This window comes from Nilaparvata lugens, chromosome X (assembly GCF_014356525.2).
Source record: "Nilaparvata lugens isolate BPH chromosome X, ASM1435652v1, whole genome shotgun sequence".
NCBI lineage: Eukaryota > Metazoa > Arthropoda > Insecta > Hemiptera > Delphacidae > Nilaparvata > Nilaparvata lugens.
Window position 1 is genome coordinate 97,351,206 of NC_052518.1, and position 22,197 is coordinate 97,373,402.

Consider the following 22,197-nt stretch of genomic DNA (forward strand, 5'->3'; position numbering starts at 1 on the left):
CTAAGCGTGTAAGATCTTTCTCCACATCTTGTAGCCAGCGTGTTCTAGGGCGGCCTCTTCTTCTCGTTCCTTCCATCCTCCCAGAAAGCATCTGTCTCTGTATTCTGTTCTCCTCCATTCTCTACATTATACATTAAATATTCATGCCAAATTTCAGATCAATACAACATTTCGTTCTTGAGATAAGAACTCCTAAATGAAAAAAACAAAATGGCATCTATAAGGATAATCGCTGAGTTCTGGACACTTCTAATACGACATTATTGTAGTCTCCTATTAGCCAGGAGCAATACCCTAAAATGTTCGACACTACTTCTGAAACACCCTGTATAAATATTTGTATAAGATTGGCTGTTTTATCACTGAAATATCAGTTATGATGAGTTCTCGCTCTACTATTATTTATAACTTACTCTCTTGTTTGTTTTGATCCATTCTTACCAATTCAATGTTGAGTGGTTTTTTCTTGCGTGTTTGATTCTATGTCCTTACTTACAGTCCATAGATGAAGGATGAAGATATCTCATGGTATAGAGAGCATAAATTATCTCATGGTTTATGTTCCAAATTTCACTGTTAACTCAAGCTGACAGTCCTAGTGGTACTTCTTCTTAGTGAGACTATGTGACGCTGGTAGTCTCTTATACTGTGCTGTTCTTACACTTTCACCCCAACAACACACTAGTAATAGACAGTCAACAAAAAATCGACTTAGAACATAAACATAAACGACCTATATATACCATGGTATATCTTCTTATGTCATCTTTTCTCTATGCTTAAAGTTTTTTTTATATATTCTCATACAATTTATTCCTCATTTACTAACTCATCCTCAAGTATTTTCCTTGTTTAATTTACTCAATCACTTAACTCACAGTTTTTTATTCAATTCGATTGATTTTTATTGATTCCTCATTTCCACTTATTATATCTCAATTTGTACTTTGCCTTCACTCATAATGCTTTCCTTTTCTATTTTCTACTGTGTCAAGCGCTTTTCATCCTCTTTTCACAATACTTTCCTTTTCTATTTGATTAATTTCCATTGATTCTTCATTTTCACAAACTCTATCTCAAGTTTCCCTTGGTTAGTTTGCACTTTACCTCGACTCACAATACTGTTCTTTCTAATTTGAATAATTTTACTTATTCTATCTCAAGTTTTCCTTGTTCAGTTTACTCTATCACTCAATTCACAGTACTTTTTTCTCAATTTGATTAATTTTCATTGAATCTCCATTTTCACATATTTTATCTCAAGTTGTACTCTGCTTTTACTCAAAGTGTTTCTTCCTTTTCTACTGTGTCCCACTTTTACTGATTCTCTTTCTCTATCTCTGTTGCCCGCAGGAAAAAGAAGTAGAGGAACGTCTGCTTAACCTGGCCACATTTCTGTCGCCGTTGTATTTCACTTTGGCCCCTGAGGCTTTCAAAAATCAAATAAATTTTGAAGACGAGGCGTCAGAATGCCGGCTGGGTTTGAAGCCAGGACGGCCTTTCTCGGGGGTAACCACATGTGTTGATTTTTGTGCGCATGCGCATAGAGACAGGAACAATATGGACAACGGCTGCACGATGGTGAGTTGAATGATTGAATGTTGAAGTTTACTCAAAATTCAATTATAAGCTATTTAAATATACTCATAAAGCTTGCAGCCTTTCCTAATTTTTAACCTACTTTTTTAAAAATGTGGCCATCAACGTGACTTCTTAGACACTGGCGTTTCATTTTAAGCAAGGCATACTACACTTCATTCAAAATACTAGGATTAAATTAAAAATATATAGGGGTCTTATAAAACACTTATTTAAATGGGCTGCTTTTAAATTAATAAAAGAAAATAAAACTTGTAGCACCCTTTATTTATTTATTTTAGAACCTGAAGATGGTTTTTTAACCGAAACTAGTTGTTCAACTATTTTAAGTTTTTTAATAAATAAAGGGTGCTACAAGTTTTATTTTGTTTTATTAGGGGTCTTATATTATATTGGGATTCTTTCAAAACCAGCAGGGGGGGGTACCATGTGCAGCCTTTCGTAATTTTTAGTCTACTTTTTTAAAAAAATGTGGCCATCAACGAATATGTTCTTCTGTGCCTAGGACAGGCATTGGCTCCTTTTTAAAATTCGAATAAAATGAACCAATAAAGCTAGAATGATTTACAAGAAAATTGACGAACCTTCCATCTTGCGTTTATTCCTCTTCAATACATCACAACTTGAACAATTTTGAATACATTTTTCTTTTAAAAATCATAATTCGATGGTTTCATATTCAGATCTCACTTCGTTTTTTTATCCAAGTCCAAGTTGAAACCATTTTTCTAATTTTATCAAACAACAAACTTTTTTTATTTATCATCTGCTTTTTCAAAAACAGTAACTGTTTTTAAAAAAGCAGATGATCAACTGTTAATACAGCAGAAAAGCAGAAAATCAACTGTTGATATAGAAAATAAATGGTCAATCATAATTTTGTAATTTAGTCCAGCTTATTGTATCATATGAAGCTTATGTATCATATATGTTTCATCTTTGTGAAATCTAGTGCAGCCGGTATATTTGTAATATTAAAACTACCCCTCCTTCACTTGAAAAAAAAATTGTCAAAGAAATTTTCTTATCAAATTATTATTATTGTTTTTATTCATCAGTGACAAGATTCTGAACGTAAGAATTAATTCACAATATGATAATGTTTATTTTTAATTAGAGAATATTTTGGTGCTGTGCCAATTTCTGAAAACAAAAATCTTTTTTTCAACTTTCCTTGCCCTATTACCATAGTAAGTAGTATTAAAATAGTACGGAAAGTATTGTTTTCCGAAAAAAATTAAGGTACCCCAATTTCTATTCGTTTCAAGGTCCCCTGAGTCCAAAAAGTGGTTTTGTGTGTGTGTGTGTGTGTGTGTGTGTGTGTGTGTGTGTGTGTGTGTGTGTGTGTGTGTGTGTGTGTGTGTATCAAATTCATACCTAAAAAAGTCATTGATTTTAGATCCGCAATTATCAGGCTTCAGATACAATTTAAACAAAAAAGTGGAAAAGATTGAGCATAAAATTCTCTACAATTAATGTCCAGTAATATTTTAACCTAAAATTGAAAATAAGCTCGAAATTCGAGAAAATAAGATTATTCAATTGCAAACTGCTGATTCTATTAAATCATTCACTATGAAGATATAGCAGATTTCGTGTGTCTGCAGCGCTATTGTCCTGTCACCAGCTAGCTCAGATCTTAGAATAGTAGACTTGAGATGTGCGTGAACTCTAGCGTCAGTTGATCAATTTTCATAACGGCAAGGAAAGTTGAGTGAGTGCGCCACACCAGATTTTTTTGAATAGAACATTCAAAAATAGAACAATGAATATTAATATTTGGGACATTAACAAAAAATTAGCATCAGTATTTCAAGAATCATGCAATTTCATCTTTGCTGAGATTAAATTAATAGAATGAAATATCCTAGTCTATAACAAAATTACAAAATGGAAAAGAAACAATATTATATCATATTACTTGAAGAAACAAATATAGGGTATAATATAATATATAAGTGAGCAATGTCCAATTCCTTTTTCACTGAAAAACCCATCCAGCCGGTATATTTGTAATATTACAAGCTTAATAATGATAAACTGATAATTAAAAGAAACTATTGATTAGAATAGTGAAAAGCTTAAGTTGACTATTCAATGATTAAGTTTAAGTTGATTCAATGAATCAACTGATTAGTTGATCGTTGAATTGTTGAAACTAGTCTATAATTAGAAAGAAAGTTGATCGATTTAACTTCTGTTATTTAGCCATTACCCTGGAGATCCCATTCTTGGTCATTTGAAAAGCTGTTATTATGTGTACTTGATGTAGCCTACTCTAAATAGTCCTGTCATTATGGAAGAAAAATTGCCATTCAATGTACTATCATTAGTACTATATACCATAGAGAAAGTATAGCATAAGAAGATTTCAGCGTTTATGTGTCAAATATTCCACTGAACTTTTTGTGTAGTTGAGAAGTTGATATTGTGGTAATTATTCATATTGAATGAAAAAGACTAAGAAATTGTCAAAAACCACAGATTTATTGATACTTAGAAAGACCGGTGATAAACTGATCAGTTTATCAGAGATTTACAATGGTGTAATAACCGGTATTTCTAGGTATCAATAAATATGTGGTTTTTGACAATTTCTTAGTCTTTTTCATTCAATATTTCACTGAAGACTCAAGCCAATAGTCACAGTAGTTGTTTTCCGTGAAACATTGTTATGCTGGAAGTCGTTGATACTGTGCCATTCTTACACTCTCACCCTACAATATAGTCTCACTTTGGTTAACATTTGTTGGGCTGGTTGGCAGCAACTGTCCATGCCTCTCAGTCATCCGCCATCCTTCTGATGTCTCATTTTGGCACATCTCATTCAGTTGTTCGGTGTAGGCTACTCCAGTCTTGGCCTCCCTCTGACAATTCCTCCATTATTCTTTTTATTAGTCCCTCATGTCGAAGAATATGACCAACTAGTTGTGCTCTTCTCTTTTTTATTTCTTTCAGTAGATAACCTCTCTCCCTAACTCTCTGAAACAATAATGAAAACACTGGCATTTTGTCAAAAAATCACTTATTTATTGTAAAATAAGAAACATGTTTCGACACCGATGGTGTCATCATCAGTGTGTATAGATAATTGAAACATCTTTGTATTTTTACTATAAATTAGTGATATTTTTGACAAAATGCTAGTGTTTTCATTATGGATAGATATCACAACATGTCACCAGCAACAGTATCTTTGAAACATCTCTTCATTCGTTACATTTTCTCTCCAACTGATGCTCATCATTCTTCTGTAGCATTTCTAGAATTATTGTCATATTACACTTCTGCAAAACATATACAGTATTACAGTGAAATACACCTTGAATATTAATTAATACTGCTGTTGTCTTTGAAGGTTGTTACATTGACAAAACACCGAGGCTTGAAACCGGATGACGAACAGCTTCATGTTCTACCTCTCTACATTATGGACGAGTCTGATGAATACGGCAACAAGGAAGCCCAGGAGTCCAAAGTGAAAACAGGCGCTATTGAAAAATTAACCAAGTAAGTGAATAGAACTGTCTTTCTCACCTTTATTGTATAAATAAATAATCAATCAAACGGTAGGGCCTACATCACGAATAATCCATTATGGTTCATAGCCTACATTCACTTGGGATAAACACATTTTCATTTATAATTTTTTATAGCTTAATTAGTAGGTACTCTATTAGTAGTAGTGTTATGGTTGGTGTGTTGTGAATAAAATGAATTTTTCCAGGACAGGCGCAATTGAGAATCTTCCAGAGTGAGATACAACTGTCTTTCTCACCATCAATAAATAAATAATTGATCTAGCATGGGTGTTTTGAACTGTGAATGGGAAAATTTTGATTTGGAAGAAGCCTACATCCACTTGCAATGAAAGCATTTTCATTTATTATTCTTAATAAATTTATTAGTAGTAGTAGTAGTGTTAGGATTCGTACTTGCTGAACGATAACTATTGGTGAATTCCGTAGCATAGAAAAGTCTTTATTTGTCAAACATGTACAAATACATATAAAACTAATACATATAAACTACATGTATAGGGTAAAAATATTGAAAGTTACATAAAATTTGGAGGTACAAAATTGAAGTTAATAACAGCAATAATAGCTGTTTTCAAACTCCTGCAAAGAATACAGAGATGAGCCCACCAAATATTTCTCAAATTTACTTCATAATATCATTATCATTGTATTAAGATATAAAATGCAAGCTTATCCATTAATATTATTATTATAATGATCATAATTATTTGAAATTGAAGGATTAATTAATTTAGGCCGAGTGCTCTATAATAAATTATTTTCTAAATCATTCTGTCAAGCTTGAGAAGAATTATTTTATTAATCAAATAAAACCAATATACAGAGTGATTATAAAAGGACTTTACAACTTTGAAAGCACATAATTATTTATTGAAATTACTTACAGAATTGAGAAAGGTGTCATTTTGTCACAAAACACATATGAGATAGAGCGCTCTACTTGATCTCAGGTTGTAGAGCACAAAAATTCGTGCAGAGGGATTTTGAATTATGCATCTAAATAGTAACAATCGGGATAAAGATATTGTTGATCAAAAACTAAAACTCATTAAAATTGATTTTCTCTTTAAATTTCACTCATTTTTGAAAAATCATAACTCAGTACTCATTAAAGATAGAGAGTTCCGAATGATCTCATTTTATTCAGAATTTTTTAATGTAAAAAAAGGCGAGACCAAATTTTTCTTTCCGATTAACGGATTTGGCGAAAATAGCTGAAAACTGGAAAATGAACTGGAAACGATAATACAAAGTTTTTGGACCATTCTGTATCTAGCACAAGGAGATTTCGCATGAAGAAAATAGTTCTGGACTTCTCTCATGTATCCAAATAATATATTAAAAAATCAGAACTACAATATATATTGCAAGCACACCCCCTATTTTATGTCTATATTGACTTCTAGCCTGGACTACTACTGTTTGGACTACTAGCCCAAACTGCTTTAAACACTCATAAAAAAATCTAGAGGTTATATACGAGGGTCATTGAATAAGTAACGAGACAAATTACTAATTTTCAAAAACGGCTAAATTGATCCATATGAAACTTTCAGGACAAGAACAGGACAACTGAAGGTGGTATGCGACTGAAGGAGAATGTTTTTTCAAAGAATTGTTACGTGTGATGGAACATGGATCCACCACTATGAGCTAGAGTCAAAACGACAGACAGTCAAATCTGATCACATTGTTCTTCCACAGTGTAATTCGGTGTTTTTGATAGTTAGTAATTTGTCTCGTTACTTATTGAATGACCCTCGTAATTGTAATCATGGATAATAAGATTGGATAAAAACTATTGAGTTGTATGAATAGCAACTATTACTTTTTCATGAATACATACTTAATGAATACTTATTCATACTTCATGAATAAATACATATTTTGAATTTTCTTCAATAATAAAATATAGTGATTGCTTATCACTGTTACTGGGAGTGATCATCCCTTGACCTTCAAACAATATCAAGTCAATTCTGAAGTCAATTTATAGTTTTTGTAATTTTTTCTAGAACTTCGGGGACAATTGGTAACCAACGTGATCATAACATGAATGCAAATTTGATGGAAGGAGCCGATCCACAACTTCAGAGCTTACAGGCAAGTGAATTTCCTATTGCCGTGCTACCAATTTTTCCTTAATCGGCTGGATAGCATTTAACACCTATTAACCTAAGGATAGTTGTCGGCTCCAATGTAATAGATTCTTGATAAACTATGAATGGATCTATCGCCTATGAATGAGAAATCCAGTTTACAGAGCAAATGAACTTATAATCTTCATGTATAAAATTATACAAATACAAAGAACAATAACTTACAAGTCTAAGCATCTAAAATTAGGTAGCCTATTACAAACTAAAGTACTTATCCAGTTTACAGTTGAAAACAGTGGCTATTGGCTTGTATACACACAAAACAAATTTTATGGACAAAATAGAACACTATAAATTGTTTAAAACCCAATTTAAAACATTAATAAATTCACATAAACGAAAATGATTCAGAGCAAAAATTTACAACACACACATAGCCAGCCATTAGTTTCAGAGAAGCAAGAAGCCACCGGAAAAACTACAAGTCAGAACAGAGAGACCTCAAAAAATCATTGTCCACGCTACAGACACGTCACCAAAAAATTATAAATTACAAGTTTAGAATTCACATTTTATATTTGTTCTCAATAAAACTTTATTTTGAAACTATTATTTTAAATTTTTATATATATATATTCTATTTAAATAAACTATTTATCTATTAATTCTGCTAACCAAGCCTCGGTGACACCATGGAACAATGCAACAATCATTTACGATAAAAAATTCTCCGTCGAAAAGTTTGTCCGTCTATCGATGACTCTGATATTTACTATAAAGTTCCATAGATCTCGAATTGAAGATTCAATTCCAATGTGAGAAAAAATGTAATATTACAAATACCCCCCTCTTGACATAAAAAAAATTTACTGTTTGAAAATTGTTGAAATTAAATTTGAGAACAGTAACAATTTTTTCTATAAAAACATTACATGTCAACTATAATTGAAAATTATTATAAAAATTCATCAATAGCATTTGTTATATGTTTCCAAACAATATTTCAAAGTATAGAATATCAAAATTACTTTTGATTTAGCTTTATAATTAAAGGAAAATATCTCAACAGAAAGTTTAATATGTAAAGAATAGTTTTTTGAAATTGCACATAAATTTAATAGATAGAAAAATTCAATTTTTTATTGCATAAAAAAAATTGGTATGTTGAATGAAAAATGTATTATTATTATTATTATTATTATTATTTTTTTATGAATTGATGAATTGTTACATTTAATTTTCACATAAAATTTCAATAAATCAAAAAATGTTCATTTCTTTCACTATTGACGCGGTTGATTTTATCGATGCACATTTTGGAAAACAGTCCGTTAAGGCACTCAGTAAGATTTTCAGTTAAGTGTGACTCCAATGTGATGACGTTAGTGTTGGGCTGATCCGAATACTTGTAGTGTTGGGCTGATCTGTAGTCGACTGATGCATATCAAACTCGATACAGGTGACATCTCAGTTAGCATTGCCTCATGCTTGTAGTAGACGGCTGCATACCAAACTCGATACAGGTGACATCTCAGTTAGCATTGCTTCATGCTTGTAGTAGACGGCTGCATACCAAACTCGATACAGGTGACATCTTAGTTAGCATTGCCTCATGCTTGTAGTAGACGGCTGCATACCAAACTCGATATAGAGTCACGTAAATTTTGTATCATATTTGTAATTATACAATGTACATTTCAGGCTTGAAATGACAATGTAATTCGTTTTTTGGAAAAGAGATAGACGCTGCATACAGGATTAATTTAGGTGAGGATTGATTTAGGTAAGGTTTGGTTTTTTGATATTTTCAGCTTTCAAGGTTTAGAGTTCTGCATACAGGAATAATTTAGGAGAGGATTTTTTTTTTTTGAATCAATTCTTTCATGATACTGTGACTGTTATTCTGAATTCAAAGTTGCGAATGCGAACATGGATGGCAATTACCTCCAGGTAATGTAGTAGTGTTGAAGTTTGAGATACAAAGTCAGCAATAAGCGTTGGCATTGCTATTGGCGTATGCTTTGGTGTCGGCATTGGCATCGGCATTGATATTGGCATTAGCATTGGCACAGGCATTGGCATTGGCGCAGGCATCGGCGTAGATATTGGCGGTGGCATCAGCATTGGCGCAGGCATTGGCGTAGCTATTGGCATTGGCGCAGGCATCGGCGTTGATTTTGGCATTGGCATCAGCATTGGCGCAGGCATTGGCATTGGCGCAGGCATCGGCGTAGATATTGGCATTGGCGCAGTTATTGGTGTAGATATTGGCTTAGTTATTGGTGTAGATATTGGCGTAGTTATTAGTGTAGTTATTGGTGTTGACATTGGCATAGTTATTGGCGTTGGCATCAGCATTGGCGCAGATTTTGGCATTGGCGCAGGCATTGGCATTGGCGCAGGCATCGGCGTAGATTTTGGCGTTGGCATCAGCACAGGCATCGGCGTAGTTATTGGCCTAGATATTAGTGTAGGCATCAGCGTAGATTTAGGCGTAGTTATGTCACACTAGTTCGAAAATCACCCAAATGTTCTTAACACTCTTCATGGCGTTCACTTGTTGCTGATTTCGAGATTCACATGATAACTATTTCAATGTTAATGTCTGTGCTGTACCTGTTATCTTAAAATGCTTATAAACTAAGAAGAAAAACTTGATTAGGCTATCAATACAATCTAATACACATGAAAATTATTTTTAAGTATATAGTCAATATGAAATTGAAATTTGTTAGCATCTTATTATACAGTCAGCAATACATAAATTGTGAAATTTGGAGACATCAATTATAAATTTCAATATAAAAAAAATAATTTCATTTCCATCTATTCACTGTTCAAATATCAAAATTTAATCCATTCTTCAAAATAGAAATAGAATTTCATAACACCCTGTACCATTATCAAAATTGTAAAAAACATCAAATCATCACAACAAAAATTAATTTCAATATATATTTCAATAATTTCAGACAATTGATCTTCTATTCACAATCATTTCATAATATATCTGCATTTCATTATCATTTAGTATAACATTTCATTTATAGCAAGTTCATTTCACATTTATGATTTATCATTCAGGGTTTCAAAATTATTTAGTTTTAATTTTGTTCAAAAATTGTATAAAAAGCAAATTATTTAATATTATTAATCATCGTTTGTCGGATACTATAGTTTATTTCGACTTTTCAATGTTCTGAACACAAGCTACATTTCATGACAAAACTTTACTATCAATCATTAAACAAGAAATCATTCAAAACATCAATAATATTTTGCTTCAAAGGCAATCAATATTCATAAGTAATCATCATTTTGCATCTATGGCAATCAACATTATTAATCATTATTTTGCATCTATGGCAATCAACATAAGTAATCAACACAAAAAATATTATCTCATTACTGCCTCTCTAAGTCATAACCTCTGTTATTCCTTCTTTAGGCAATAATGGGTTTCCATCTCAAAAAACAATCACATACCAGCAAAATTCTAATCAACAAACCCCACTAAAAATTCTACATACACTCCAGCATCCATTTCAAACGATAATCAATCATATCAAAATTTATAGAACAAACAGTTTTAAAATTTGAAAAAGATATCAATCACAAAAAACTTTAGAAAAATTTTAACCTTTAACTCATTTCAATTGATAATATAACACAACGTTTTTATTCAATGAAAACATTATTATTCAAGTTAACTTTCATTAATACATCACATATATATGGCTACAGAATTCATTAATACTTTCAAATTTTGAAGTTTATTTATTATAACAAAAGAATTTATAATTTAAAGACTGTATAATAAGTACAAACATTTCAAGATTATAATACAAAGATGATCAAGATGAATAATGGGTAAATAAGTTCCCTAAAAAATACAAACAAGAGAAAAAGAAAATTGGGTAAATAAATTCCCTAAAACAACACACATTTCAAAATAAGTGATACATGATGAAAAAATATATCACAAGCACATAATTCTTTACACTACAATGGATAGATTTTGGAAAAGTTAAGTTTTATCAACAATTTAAAGATTAGGAAAATAAGCTACTATTTTAACTTCTAATATTATTTCAGAAGAATACAAATTTAAATGACTATGGACAAGATTGGTTAAGATATGCATAATAGAAGAAATTTACTGAACATTACACAAAGACAGGAAAGAATCGAAATTTGAAAAGATTAAGGGCCAAGAAAAATAGGCTACAGGAAAGAAAAAAGACACAATTATGGACTCTTACCATACACTGTGTAGCGATTATGCTATTCTGAATCCCGGCATAACACAGGATTCCTAATCATTGTGTGTTGGGGAATACCCTTTCATCATGTGATTCACAGTCATCATCTTGTAAATAAGCAACTTGAAACAACCTTTGAATACTAATACATCAATGGAAACTTTGTGCTTTGTTTTCTTCAAGAGCATGATTTTATTCATGGGTTCATTTGTTTCAACAAAGCCGTTTTGCCTACAAAAGTTAGTCATGTTCACTTGAGAATGCATTGCATACACCTTTTCAATTCTCAGTTGAAAATTGAACTCATCAACTTGACTCAAAGCAACATTCATTTTGTTTACATTGTTCCTAACCTCCACAGAAACCTGTCTCATGTAATCATTCACTTTGTTCATAGTTTTCCTAACCTTCAATGTAGCAATATTACTTTCATGATAGTTGACTTTCAGTGAAGACAACTCCCTACCTACTTCTTTACTCAATTCGACTATCTCATTAAGGTTGACTTTTTCAACAACAGTAACTAGGCCTACATTGTCAGAAACTTGAATGAGTTGATCCTGTATCTTAACACTACTATTATCCTGCTTCAATTTGTTTTCATCTTCATGATTATCACTCAATGTTTCATGTGCATTTTTCAATAGAAGGTTTATACTAACCTGCTCTAGTCTAATGCTAGCAAATTCTTGCTTCATCTCATCAAACCTAGCATTAAACTTAGCATTTTGCTCATCAATCTTAGCATTTTGCTCATCAAACCTAGCATTTTGCTCATCAAACCTTTGTGTTAAGAATGCTATAAGATTCAGATCATTTTTAATGTTTGCCATTTTGTAATATGCACTGATATCTATTCATTAAAACTTGATCTCTCTTGAACCGATTTCCCACTCAGCAGTAAACCATTCATAACCTATCAAGATATCTATCCTACTAATAATTTTTCATAACCAGGGATTTCATGGTGTACCATTTGGGACATATTTATTTTGTAATTCGGTCCCACCACAGGGGTAACATTTGCCGTGCTACCAATTTCTCCTTAAATCGGTTGGAATAGCATTTAACACCTATTAACCTAAGGATAGTTGTCGGCTCCAATGTAATAGATTCTTGATAAACTATGAATGGATCTATCGCCTATGAATGAGAAATCCAGTTTACAGAGCAAATGAACTTATAATCTTCATGTATAAAATTATACAAATACAAAGAACAATAACTTACAAGTCTAAGCATCTAAAATTAGGTAGCCTATTACAAACTAAAGTACTTATCCAGTTTACAGTTGAAAAACAGTGGCTATTGGCTTGTATACACACAAAACAAATTTTATGGACAAAATAGAACACTATAAATTGTTTAAAACCCAATTTAAAACATTAATAAATTCACATAAACGAAAATGATTCAGAGCAAAAATTTACAACACACACATAGCCAGCCATTAGTTTCAGAGAAGCAAGAAGCCACCGGAAAAACTACAAGTCAGAACAGAGAGACCTCAAAAAATCATTGTCCACGCTACAGACACGTCACCAAAAAATTATAAATTACAAGTTTAGAATTCACATTTTATATTTGTTCTCAATAAAACTTTATTTTGAAACTATTATTTTAAATTTTTATATATATATTCTATTTAAATAAACTATTTATCTATTAATTCTGCTAACCAAGCCTCGGTGACACCATGGAACAATGCAACAATCATTTACGATAAAAAATTCTCCGTCGAAAAGTTTGTCCGTCTATCGATGACTCTGATATTTACTATAAAGTTCCATAGATCTCGAATTGAAGATTCGATTCCAATGTGAGAAAAAATGTAATATTATGAATAAATAAATAAATCCCATTAGAACTTATCAGAGAAAACTTCTTTTTAAAAAAGCCTTCTCTAATCAGTTCTCGTGGCATTTAACCATGATTAGAATTTAATAGACTTTTGTGCAACTGTTCCACAGACTTTATATTGATTTCTCTATTAGAAATGTGTTAGACTCCCTCCAGCGGTCCGTAACTTGCATCTTACGTTCTGGATTGTATTTTTCTTAATAAGTAACATTAAATTTGGTTTGTGATCTGTTACTATGCAGTTCTGTATATTATAAGCTTGTTTTTTGTTTTTGATATGCATGTATTTTATATTTTCTTGTATTGTGCTTATTGAGAATGAAACTTCATTCATTCTATCATTTATATTGAAAAGTTGTTTGCTTTGTTGTCAACAGGACGCACAGTTGGGCGGCGTAGCTATAGCTTTGGAACACGGCTCGGTGCTATTGGAGTGTGCCAGACACGAGCTCCACTCCACCACCGCCCTAAAGCACCCCAACCGAACCAACCCCACCCGGATCTCCCTCGTGTTCTACCAACACCGTAATCTGAACCGGGCCCGCCACGGCTGCGAGGAGTATAAGGAGATGCGGCTGCGGAAGCTGGCCACCACTGGCCATTAAAATGGGTCCTGTAGCTTTGCCTATCGGCGGACCACCCGTTCAAAAATATCAAACATTTTCGAATATGTATCTTTCCATAAGCAACAGATGCTCTTTTGTATCTTCTCAAAAGCATCTTTTTTAGTAACGTCTTTTCAGCAGCACACAGTTTATAGTACGTGCTGATGATCGGGAGGGTCTTGGGCGGAATATCGGCCTCGATCTTGTTCACTGCATTCGAAGCGTGGTATATGAACGAACACGTCAACTTGTTCAATTTGCCCGACGAGTGGCTGAACCTGACATACAGCAAAGCAAATATCGTTTGAGGACTGCTGGCTATAGTAGCCGGCTTCGTGGCCGATTCTCTCGTCAAATTGTTGAATCTCAGCTCAGTTGCTCCCTTTATTGCCGCCATTCCCCTCCCACTTATTTGATCCTACTGCATATTTTCAATGTGGACAGAGCACACTCATGCTGATAGTGAAGATGATGACCAATTCTTTGTTCTCTCTCTCCTCCTTGAAATACATGTTCTGTAAGCATAGAATGCTTCTGCTTCTTAAGTTCATCCAGTCCACTTTTGAATCTGTCTTGTATATTTTCATATTTTCATGGACACCAGTTCTCTCAAGTCTGAAACCGCCTTTGGGTTTGGTCTTTGCAATATTCATGATGGCTTACATGTTGGGATCCAGATTCTACAACTTGTTCACAACCAAGCGTTTCCGGCCAGCATTACTGTTATTATTAACATGGGAGTTCGCTCTGTTATGTTTTGTTATAATCACGTTCCTTCCCTTGTGCTAGGATTTTTCTAGACTGGCAAGATGTCAAACTATCTTCTATCATATGCTACATATGTTTTGTACTTTATGAAGTCTCTATTGGCATGTACTGTCCCGTTATCGGGTACTTGAGAGGCCGCGTTATCATAGAAAAATACCGAACCAGTGTTACGAATTGGTTCAGATTCCTAATGAACGTATTCACTTGTCTTGTTTTGTTAGCTTCTTTTGGATCTCACTCTGATAGTGGTAAAGGATTTGTGCACGTCAGAAAATTCTCTATCATTTTTAGTACTTGCTCGATCCTTCTCTTTGCAATGACAGTTGCTTGCGCTATCTTTTGTCAAAAAATTTCTTAGAGGTATCGCGTTAAACCAGTTGTGGCCATGGAAAACATGATCCTATGGTGACCTTGAAAAGTATAAAGCGATCCGTTTCTATTGAGTTTTCATGGAATAGTGAGAAAGAACGGTGTTGAATGAAAACTTTGAATGTAACATTCATTCACTTGTTGTAAATTATATTTTTTAATCGTATATTGTTGTTGAAAATTCATATATTATTCGAGCTGATTTAGGGTGGTGATTTCTGATGTATGTGATAAAATATTGTGAAGGCTGGTTTTGAATTCTGAAATTTATGATTTATTTCATAGAAAATGACCGAAAAAGACGTTTTTTGTTACACATGGTCTCAATCACCTCTTATACAACAGATTTATGTAAGAAATATAAGGATGAATAACTTATAAATTGTAGTAAGCTCAAAGAAATTATAGACTGAAAGGAAAAATGAGCACTCAATAAATCATTCAATTGCACCACTATTATCATGCTACTTTCATGTCTTACAAGTTGAATAAGCTTTTTTTACTTACTAATAAATGCCTGTAAATCAGGTAAACAAAGTCAACAAAGTATTGAGTGTAATTTAACTTTCATTGAATGATTTTATTCAATTTCTCCGCACAAAAATAATTGACTCCCTAAATAAAGATTAGAGTCGAATATAGATCCAAAAATTAGAAATTATAAAATACAGCAAAATAGGCTAAACTAAAACAAGGAGCATACTCGAGTTTAATTCAATATTAAAAAGAAAATAATTCCACAGCTCAGAACCTTTGAAGAGTCATTGAGGCTCACTTAACTTGTAATAAGATACTAATCCAGGCAACGAATGCTCAAAAAGATATAGAGGGAAAAGTTTGGAACCCAATTTTTTACCTCGCAGTCCTTTTAAGGATAGTGAGGGGGTAAGCATATAAAAAGTCCTCACTCCTACCACACTCAACACTAAAACTGCTATAAAAATTGATGGAAAGCATAAAATGATGAGATAATACATTAAGTTGAAGAGAATTGAATGCTCTACAACTCACTGTCTTTTAAAAATACTCCTATAGTCCAGTCAATGAAAGATTATAGAGGGGAAATTTGGAAGACATTTTTTGACCCCGTAGCACTTCTTTTAAGGATAGTAAGGGAGTAATCATATTAAAATTCCCAGGGGGTAGGAGCCCTGTATAAAAAAAATACATTTTTTCGATGCATTGTTGTTGAGTAATAAGCCCTGAAAGTGCAAAAAGTTGGAAGAATAACTGTCTTTTCAAAGATTTTACACTTTTAAAAGTGAATATCTCAAAAACTAAAGAAGATATCACAAAACTCCACTGTACAAAACTTGTAGGAAATTTATCTTGCTAAGAGGTAAGTGAGAAAGAACGGTGTTGAATGAAAACTTTGAATGTAACATTCATTCACTTGTTGTAAATTATATTTTTTAAACGTATATTGTTGTTGAAAATTCATATATTATTCGAGCTGATTTAGGGTGGTGATTTCTGATGTATGTGATGAAATATTGTGAAGGCTGGTTTTGAATTCTGGAATGGAAGTAGTTTTTTAGGTGCCAGTCAATGTTGTGGTACCATTAATTTTATAGAAATGTGTTGGCAGTTATAATTGAAGAAGCCTATCCCGTGCCTGAAGTTTATGTAAAATAAGAGTTCTGTAAAAGCAGAATCCAAGCCAGAGTTTTTTAATAATTTTATTGTATGACAAGTTTGACTCAATTTCGTGAACAGTATGGATTTATAAGATGGAATATCAAGATCGTTCTCAGATCTTTTTCAGTAAGATTAACTTGCTTGTTTAAATAATCAAAATTTTTATCATGACTTTTTGTACTTTATTAATGTTCAAAGCTTGTAGTACTGTACCTAAGATTTAATTTGCTTTTTTATTCCATTTATGTATTTTTCTCTCTTATGCATAGCAGTAAACAACACATAAAAATAATAGAACCTATATTATTAACTATTGCTCTCTTGATTCAATAGTGATTAGCAGGATTATTATTAAACTGTATTTCATTGGATCAATTCATGCTGAAAATCAAAATACTATTCACAATTTCTTACTATTGCTAGTCCCAAATTCCTCATAACCAATATATAGTTCCTAATATTATTTTTAAATTTAATTATTCTTGAAGTAAGATTCATTATTTGAGATACGGTACCGTAGCGATAAAGCACAATGTTTTATCCTGGAATGAAATAAAATAATTTGACAAATCTAATAAGCTAAATACGTAATACTGTACATTAAGTTTTACATTAAGAGAAGTAGTAATTGTTCATTATGAAACAGTTTCACTTTTTGTGTAGTTGAGAAGTTGATATTGTGGTAATTATTCATATTGAATGAAAAAAGACTAAGAAATTGTCAAAAAACCACTGATTTATTGATAATTAGAAAGACCGGTTTCGGTTATTACACCATTGTCAATCTCTGATAAACTGTTTATCTTTATACCGGTCTTTCTAATTATCAATAAATCAGTGGTTTTTTGACAATTTCTTAGTCTTTTTTCATTCAATATGAAACAGTTTACTCAAATAATCAGTTAGAATCAATCTTGTTTCTCGTTGTTGTAATTTATAGCGATTTATTTATGAATAACTTACCTAGAAGAATGTTTATGGCCTTACAAACTTTTGAATACTATCCATCAAAATACATAAATGCTCAATTTCAATTGAATGTAATTTTTCAAGTAAGTGTAAGTTGAAGCTCTGTTAAACCATACAGTTAGCCAACGTTTTAAAATGTTTGACTTGTGCTTTTCCGATGTGAAGATGGACTGTTTTTCAAAATAATAGTTATATTTTTGTAATTTTATATGTTGTTTTATATTATCTACGATTTTCATTGGTCTTTATACGTGTTACGTAAAATCTAGTGAGAGTTGTCCATTAATATTTCTTGAAGTGCACTGTTTGTCTAATTTATCAAAAACCTTATCAGTTATTCTCACACTCTTTAGAACATTGTGTGATACTTAATAATAGTGATTTAATATCAAATCACAACAAAAAAATCAAATCAAATAAATGATTTATTAGATAACATCACACTATTAGTTATACAAATTTCTGATTAAGTGGACTGTAATTTTAATCGATTTAATATTCAATATATTATGACAGAAAAATACTAATGAATCCATTCATGATGCAATGAAAAACTCTATTATTAAAACTTACCCCGGCTGATGATCTATGCTGTAAGTCAGATTGATTTTTATCTATGGGTTTGGGTGGTAAAAAGGTAAAGGAAAGAATTAAGGAATAGAGAAATGTAAATAAATCACTTGACCTCTGATGATTTATGTGTAGCCAGGCACTGCAGAGAGTTGTTGAATCATGTATGGAATTCTGCTTCTCAATTTTACTAGGTATTAATTCACTACTACTTTCGATATAAAAAATACTCAAATTCTCACATGTACTTTAAAATCAATTATTACTCCCTACGATCGGAGACACGGAATTACAATTAATAATTTCCTATAGAAATACAAATCAACAAACGAGTCGAACTGTCCTGTCAACGAAGGCAGCTATGCAAACCGACTGAACTTGGAAAGTACAAGACAAACAATTAAACAATTATGCACTAGAGTCCCCAGAGAAAATGGACAGAAAAACAACAGTCTATATTCTGATTGAGAGATTCTTTCTATGAGAAATCATTCAATAAAAAATAAGTACCGTAATCATTTGCACTATTACTTGAAATTCACGAGTGTTGTTGAACTATTTGGACACATGAATATTGCATAGTAAAAGCTGATATTTTATTTATTGTTATTTTCACATTAACATTGTATTAATATCTCAATACAGTATATTGTTGTTGATAAATCGTTTATTGAAATAAAATTGTATCATAATCCTGCCCCATATTTAATGAAATAGTCTAATAGTCTGACTGCAATGTTTTCACACTCATTTTTTCTTTCTCCAACTTGAATTTTATGAAATATTCACATGATGTATTTTTATTAATTCAAAGTATTTATATACAATTATTATTCTTATTTTCCACATAATAATAATAATAATAATAATAATAATAACTTTTATTCACTTCATTGTACAATTTTACAAAGCATAATAACATAAAAAATATCAAGTGCACTCCTCATTAGGCTAGGCCTGCGTCGAAGAGTGGTTCGTCTTATGAATTACAGAAAATATATAAGAAAAACGATTCACCTGCTTCAAGTACTATATAGAGCTACTTACATAAATAGTATTATCTTATGCCATTAAGCAATCTAAACAAAAATTGAGTCTCAGATTGTACTCTCAGACATGAGTCTCAATTTGTAATATAATTTTGGTGTTCCATAAAATAGTGACGTCGCATAGGCAAGTCGCATATTGAGACGCGACGTGGCATGAAGTGGCCTGAGTCTGCTAGATGAGTTAGCATCATATTATGATCACACGTGTCAATGTGAATATTATAATATGATCGTATGATATTGACTCATCCAGCAGATGCATATTCGCGTCGCGTCTCAATATGTGACTAGCCTTAGTGTGTCATAAAACACAATAATCTCTTGATGCCTTGCAAGATGGACAAAGTAATAGACCAAGAAAAAGAAAGCACATAGCACAAGAAGGCCTTTTCTAGATGTTGTCACTACAGAAGTGAATTATAATCTCCAAATTTTCCGTTTTGTTTTTGGATCCAAGGATTCCAATATGCTAATGATGCAGTCCACATCATTCTCTCTACGATGAGCCCATCGTATCTATGTGCTATGCCTTTCATCAGGTCATTGATCATTGAAATTTCATTCCATTTCCATTGAAAATCCTACAGTTTTATTTGTACAATCAGTTTTATTTATTTTTACAACATCGACAGTGACTCTGTCGAATTAAAAAAAATTGTCTTTCCATCATCAGAATCATAAATCTCCTCATCTCTTGCACTGGAGTGTCCTGTTTTCTAAATATAACTATGAACTGAAACGCAAGTAACTATATCAGACACAAGACTTGCTTGTAAATCATCTTTTAGTAAATTCTATAATTTTCTGAGAATTATCTAATATTTATTTTTCTAGGCCCTGTGCTCATGTACTAGCAGAAGATGAGGACAAAGAAAACGATGTGTAGGAGCAGAGATAAAACAGATGCAAGAATATTCATATGCATATTAAATATCAAATTGTTATTAAATATAGTTTTGTTTGTCCTATAGTAGAAGATGAATAATATATGTTATAAGTGATTCAGTTTCTAAAAGCTTTTTTATATTTTCGCTAAATTAAATTAGAATATATTCATCTCCGTGTTATTTTTTAATATTATCCTCTTCCACCCTATCACCTCTGGATTATTGAAAATAATTTATTCTGATTTTTTAATCTTCGTCCTCAGACGGCAACGGGGACGGACCGTCCCCGTGGGGATTCGAGCTTTCTCTCACAGCTTCCAACTCGATTTCCGCCCTGACCATTGCTGCATGATCCGCTAACGGATTCGGGATTCCCTCCATAGGAGGTATAAACGGGTCAATCGGAATCGGGTCAATCGGAGACTCGCTCCTCGCGCGCCTGAAATTCACAATACAACACCAAACTATTTTATTCAATTTATTTAATTTGTGCGAGCCAGTATTAAAGCATAACACGGAACATGATTGAAACATGCCACATTGTGAGGCTCGCGTGTATTCTATTCTATTCTATTCTAATGTATTCTAGTCTATTCGAATAGAATAGACTGATAATTTCATCATTCACTCTTATTGTTATACTCTGTTCAGAATTAAAAATAAATTTTCAAGGAGCAGAATAAATGTTCTGAACGTTATAAAAATCTTCATATTAAATCAAAAACGTTGATAAAATCAAATGTAAAGTTAAGTATCAATAATGATCTATTTAAATCAACAAATTTGGTTGGCGACACTTCAAATATTTGACCGCGCGATTCAAAAATATTTGCCCACAGATTCAGCTCGTGTCGTTAGAATTGAAAGCAAGTTAAGACTTTTGCCGTCTTCGTAATATTATATATTTGTTAGACAAACTAATCATGATTGCCAAGAATAAGGATTAATTCTATTTAATAATGTATAGTGGTTTATCATGCTTTCAATTCCAACGAAACGAGCTGAATCTGTGGACAAATATTTTTGAATTGCGCGGTCAAATATTTGAAACATCGCCAACCAAATTTGTTGATTCAAATAGATCATTATTGATATATAACTTTACATTCAATTTATCGATTTTATCAGCGTTTTTTGATTTAATATGACGATTTTTATAACTTTCGAAACATTTATTCTCCTCCTTGAGCATTTATTTCCAATTATTTGTATTTACCCGTTCAAAACATCAGCCTAGATATAATGATTATGAAGGATAAAGATCAATTTGAACAACAAAGAAACTCTATTTTGAATGAATATGATTAAATTAAATTTTCAATGACTCAATTTCTATGTTTTTTCGAATTTATTTGAATTTGAAGCTCAACGCCCTCTAGTAAACAAGAGAATGTAAACAAGCTACGATTGGCGTCTCTCCGTATTTTGGCGGTTAGCGACTCTATGGATCTTACATCTTAGGGTCCTGTTCCTGTAATTTGTTGAAGGTGTCATCGGTCTAAAGCTTCGTTTCGAGTGAGTATTAATCAGTATTATAAGATAACATTCGTATAATTTCTCTTTATTTATTCTCATAGATATTCACCGGAATTCAATACACTCTAATATTATTAAGTGAGCTCACTCTTATAACATTAGGCTATTGCATACAGTCGAAAATTACCCAATTACGTTTTCAAGATAGTTCTTAGTTGTTAGTCGATAAACTCATTACATAACTGCAAACATTTTTAATTCACACTGTCTACAATAATTATGAAATTGTACCGCTCTTAGTACAATTGTACTAATGGACTTTTGTTCCTACTTTCGGCGAGAAAGTCCAGCTTTTTAGGTTAGCGTCCCTTTGTGTCCAGATGTACTTGAGGGACGCCATTATGTCTCGTTTTGGCCTATCATAATGTATGTTAAGGTCCCTCACAAATATACAAATATGGTCACCTCAAGTTAATACCGTAATTATTTTGGTTAAGGCTGTGC

General features: G+C 32.2%; 2 protein-coding genes across 2 annotated transcripts in view; both read left to right on the forward strand.

Annotated features, from left to right (window-relative positions):
* LOC120354853 overlaps window positions 1–22,197 on the forward strand; it is a 347,717-nt gene that overhangs the window by 66,892 nt on the left and 258,628 nt on the right. The gene's annotated exons all lie outside the window — the stretch shown is intronic.
* Window positions 4,966–14,298, forward strand: LOC120354852 (methylcytosine dioxygenase TET1-like). Its single transcript, XM_039442776.1, has 3 exons — window positions 4,966–5,109; window positions 7,157–7,244; window positions 13,740–14,298. Exons 1-3 carry the CDS (start codon window positions 5,030–5,032, stop codon window positions 13,965–13,967), a joined length of 396 nt encoding a protein of 131 aa, XP_039298710.1. The 5' UTR covers window positions 4,966–5,029; the 3' UTR covers window positions 13,968–14,298.